Source organism: Nanorana parkeri, unplaced genomic scaffold, assembly GCF_000935625.1.
Source record: "Nanorana parkeri isolate BGI_ZX_2015 unplaced genomic scaffold, ASM93562v1 scaffold2811, whole genome shotgun sequence".
In the NCBI taxonomy this organism is placed as follows: domain Eukaryota; kingdom Metazoa; phylum Chordata; class Amphibia; order Anura; family Dicroglossidae; genus Nanorana; species Nanorana parkeri.
Genome location: NW_017309079.1, coordinates 91,906 through 95,478, shown reverse-complemented (window position 1 = coordinate 95,478; position 3,573 = coordinate 91,906). Strand labels below are relative to the sequence as shown.

At 47.3% G+C, this 3,573-nt stretch overlaps 1 protein-coding gene across 1 annotated transcript in view; it reads left to right on the top strand.

Annotated features, from left to right (window-relative positions):
* The window catches only part of ADCY5 (adenylate cyclase 5), a gene marked incomplete at its 5' end in the record, with an annotated part of 18,438 nt that overhangs the window by 6,441 nt on the left and 8,424 nt on the right, over positions 1-3,573 (top strand). The window contains 2 exons of the mRNA XM_018574208.1: positions 321-347; positions 2,496-2,622. Of these exons, the coding sequence (XP_018429710.1) occupies positions 321-347; positions 2,496-2,622 (154 nt within the window). The remainder of the gene's footprint in view (positions 1-320; positions 348-2,495; positions 2,623-3,573) is intronic.

The following is a 3,573-nucleotide window of genomic DNA, read 5'->3' as shown; positions in this document are numbered from 1 at the left end:
AGGCACAGGGCAAAAGAGATAGACACAACTACCCTAATTTATGCAGAACTAGAAAAAGGATTTGCCTTTATATATATACTTTTAGTACGTGAAGTCTAATTCAGTCTGAAGATATGAAGAGAGAGAATGTAAATTTGTGTATTTCATGTTCTGTGTAAATATCTGGAAATAATTTATATGGAAATCACACAAATGATTCCGATAAATTTCCAGAACTAAGACAGAAATTCCTACAAGTGATCCTGCGGCTCCCTCTGGTGTTCAGATTGCAGAATGATCCGAAAATGACAAATTCTTCAATTCTTTTTCTTTTCTTTCAGCGAGTCCGGCAACTCGACAGAACCCTGGTGAGAAAACCAATCTTTCATGTAAATCTGATTTAAGGTGCCGAGGTGGCTCATCAATCACAGGGAGCGGAAACAAATACTAATATGTGAAATTGGGGTCAATAATAAAAAAAATGGTATAAAGGTTCAAGACGCAGGCCATGTCGGCTCCCCATGCTGCGGCTCTCACCTGCAGACTTTGTATGAATGGGAGTTCATTTCACGTGTTCAGTGTTCAGTCCGCAGATCTCGGGGCAGCAACGTTTCAGCGTTCCATCTCCGGGATTCATTCATTTATAGACATTCACCGATCCCACAAATTTCTCCTGAACATCAGCGTGGCAGAGCCTCCGGGGCCTTCATAGAGGAGATCTGCTCTGTGTAGCCAACAAGCTGAACTCCGGGATGAGTCAATCTTGTCCCCATGCATATCAGATCAGTGGTTCTCAACCTTTCTAGGGGCCGGGACCCCTTGGTAACATTTGCCAAGTTGTGGTGACCCCCCCCAACGGTACAATTTAGGGATGACGCGGCTGCTGCAGCGCCATCTGGCGGCGCGGCGGGAGAACTGACACTGCTGCGCTAGGAGAGGGATGAGGAGGACTCTCACCTAGCACAGCAGAAATCACACAGCGACCCCGCAGCTTGAGAACCGCCGTCAGAATAATAATTTAAAAAAAAAACACCGTAGGGATGCAGCCAATCAGCTCCTATCTCTTAAGGTGCCCATACACCTGCCGATTATCGTACGGTAATAGCGGGTGATCCGGCGATCGTACGATAATCGGCAGGTGTATGGAAGGCGTGCGGCCGCTTCTACTGTACGGTCGCACGTCTTTTGTCTCCCGAGCACGCCTGAAAACCCGCCGAGAACCGTAAGATTTTCGGCGGGTCAGTGGCGTCCTCGGAAGACAAATGCCGAACGGGCCGGTGTGAGCAAGCGCGCGCTGCCCGCTCAGCATTGCAATCATCGGAGAGGGATTGAGATGATCGCAAGTACGATCTGCCTGTCCAACATGGGCGCGTCGTACGAAATTTTAATGACCTTACAACCATCGCAGGATGAAAGTCGTTCGATGGTTGTAAGGTGTATGGGCAGCTTTAGTGTGTGTATTATATACACCGAGTGGCCGGATTATTATATACACCGAGTGGCCGGATTATTATATACACCGAGTGGCCGGATTATTATATACACCGAGTGGCCGGATTATTATATACACCGAGTGGCCGGATTATTATGGGGGGGGGGGGTCATAATAATCCGGCCACTCAGTGTATATATATACTGTATATGTGTGTTAGAGTTAAAAGACTTTATAAGTAATCTCCAGAATCAAAGAGTATAAATGAGAAATGTGTGACAATGTTATGCGGTTTCCTGGCTGGGAAAGGGATCGTTTGGGATTGGAAGTCGTCGCCACTTGTTGCGATATTGTGAATAGGAAAATAAAGTAAGATTGAGATCTGGGACACTTCTGATTGTGATATTATTATTATACGGGATTTATAGAGCGCCAACAGTGTGCGCAGCGCTGTACAATATAAGGAAGACATTACAATTACAATACAATTCACTGCAAGGTGGTGAGGAGGGCCCCGCCCCTGAGGGATTACAATCTAAAAGGGGAGGGGCCAGTGATACATGAGGAGGGAGCTGTGTGGGGATGAATGGTCGAGCGGTTAGGTTGAGGTGGGATCGGCTTCTCTGAAGAGATGAGTCTTTAGGGATCGCCTAAAGGCAGTCAGAGTGGGAGATAGACGGACAGGTTGGGGTAAAGAGTTCCAGAGGATGGGAGAGACTCTAGAGAAGTCCTGGGGGCGAGCATGGGAGGAGTTGACGAGGGAGCTGGAAAGCAGGAGGTCAATGGATGAGCGGAGGGGACGGTTAGGGTGATACTTTGAGACAAGGTCTGAGATATAGCCGGGGGCGGAGTTCAGGATGGCATTAAACGCGACTGTTAATATTTTGAATTTTATCCTCTGGGAGAGTGGAAGCCAGTGGAGGGATCGGCAGAGGAGGGTGGGAGAGAGGCTCGGAGGCGGTGGATGTGCGGTGCATTGATCACTGTGTATTATTGATATATATATACTGTATATGTTTTATTGTTTCCCTGCATATGGTTCTCTGTCCCTCTGACGGTAGTAACTCCCTCGGTGTCTTTGCAGCACCATCGACAGAGTGGCCCTGAAGATCGCCACGCCGATCATAATCACGGTGTTCGTGTTGGCGCTGTATCTCCACGCTCAGCAGGTGGAGTCCACGGCCCGGCTGGACTTCCTGTGGAAGCTTCAGGTACTCCGCTGGGAAATCTCTTAAACTGTTCTAGAGGCTTCCGTACAAAGTCAGAGCGATAATAGAGAGTGAAGAACCGAGGCCGCTGGACGCCATTTTGTGGCCGGTTCATATATTTAAAAAAAAGAAGCTTTTTGGATAAATAAATGACATATTTATGAATGAAGACATTGAATTGGATGACACAGATGTCTGCGGGGTCCCTGGACAGGCAACTTACGACTTTGATTATAAAAATATTTATTGGACAATGTTCAAATTATTAGAGAGATATTATTAGGGTGACTTTCTTCCTCATTTCTCTCCCCCCCCCCCCCCCCTTCCCTTTTACTAAAAAACATTGATTGTTCTGTATAAGAGCTCTGCCATTTCCTCTGATGTAACCAATACGGGTGCTCTTGTTGGTTGTTGAGGAGCTCTCATTGGCTGGTGGGATGGCGGTGGGGGGCCTGGCTGAGCTCTATGTTGCAGCAAATGTTCAGCCCCCTGTACAGGGCCCAACCATATTTGAGGGGCTCACTGCACAAAGATTTTCTCAACAGCAGTAACAAAGGTAAAGGGTAAAAACTGGAACAGCAGTGCCCCTCCCCCATCCCTTCCTCTGCACTGGAAGCTGAAACATTGACCACAAATATGCAACAGTTCCTGTAGAGAATGATTGTGTTTTCAGGTCGCACAATAATTGATCTCACCAGCAGGTGGCGATGCTGAGCTCATCTGTGACTGCAAGTCTCAGAGAAATGGGACCCATGAGAAAGAAGGGCCCCCTCTGTGCTTCCAGTCTCCCTCACAAACATACACTGAGTGGCCAGATTATTATATACACCGAGTGGCCGGATTATTATATACACCGAGTGGCCGGATTATTATATACACCGAGTGGCCGGATTATTATATACACCGAGTGGCCAGATTATTATATACACCGAGTGGCCGGATTATTATATACAC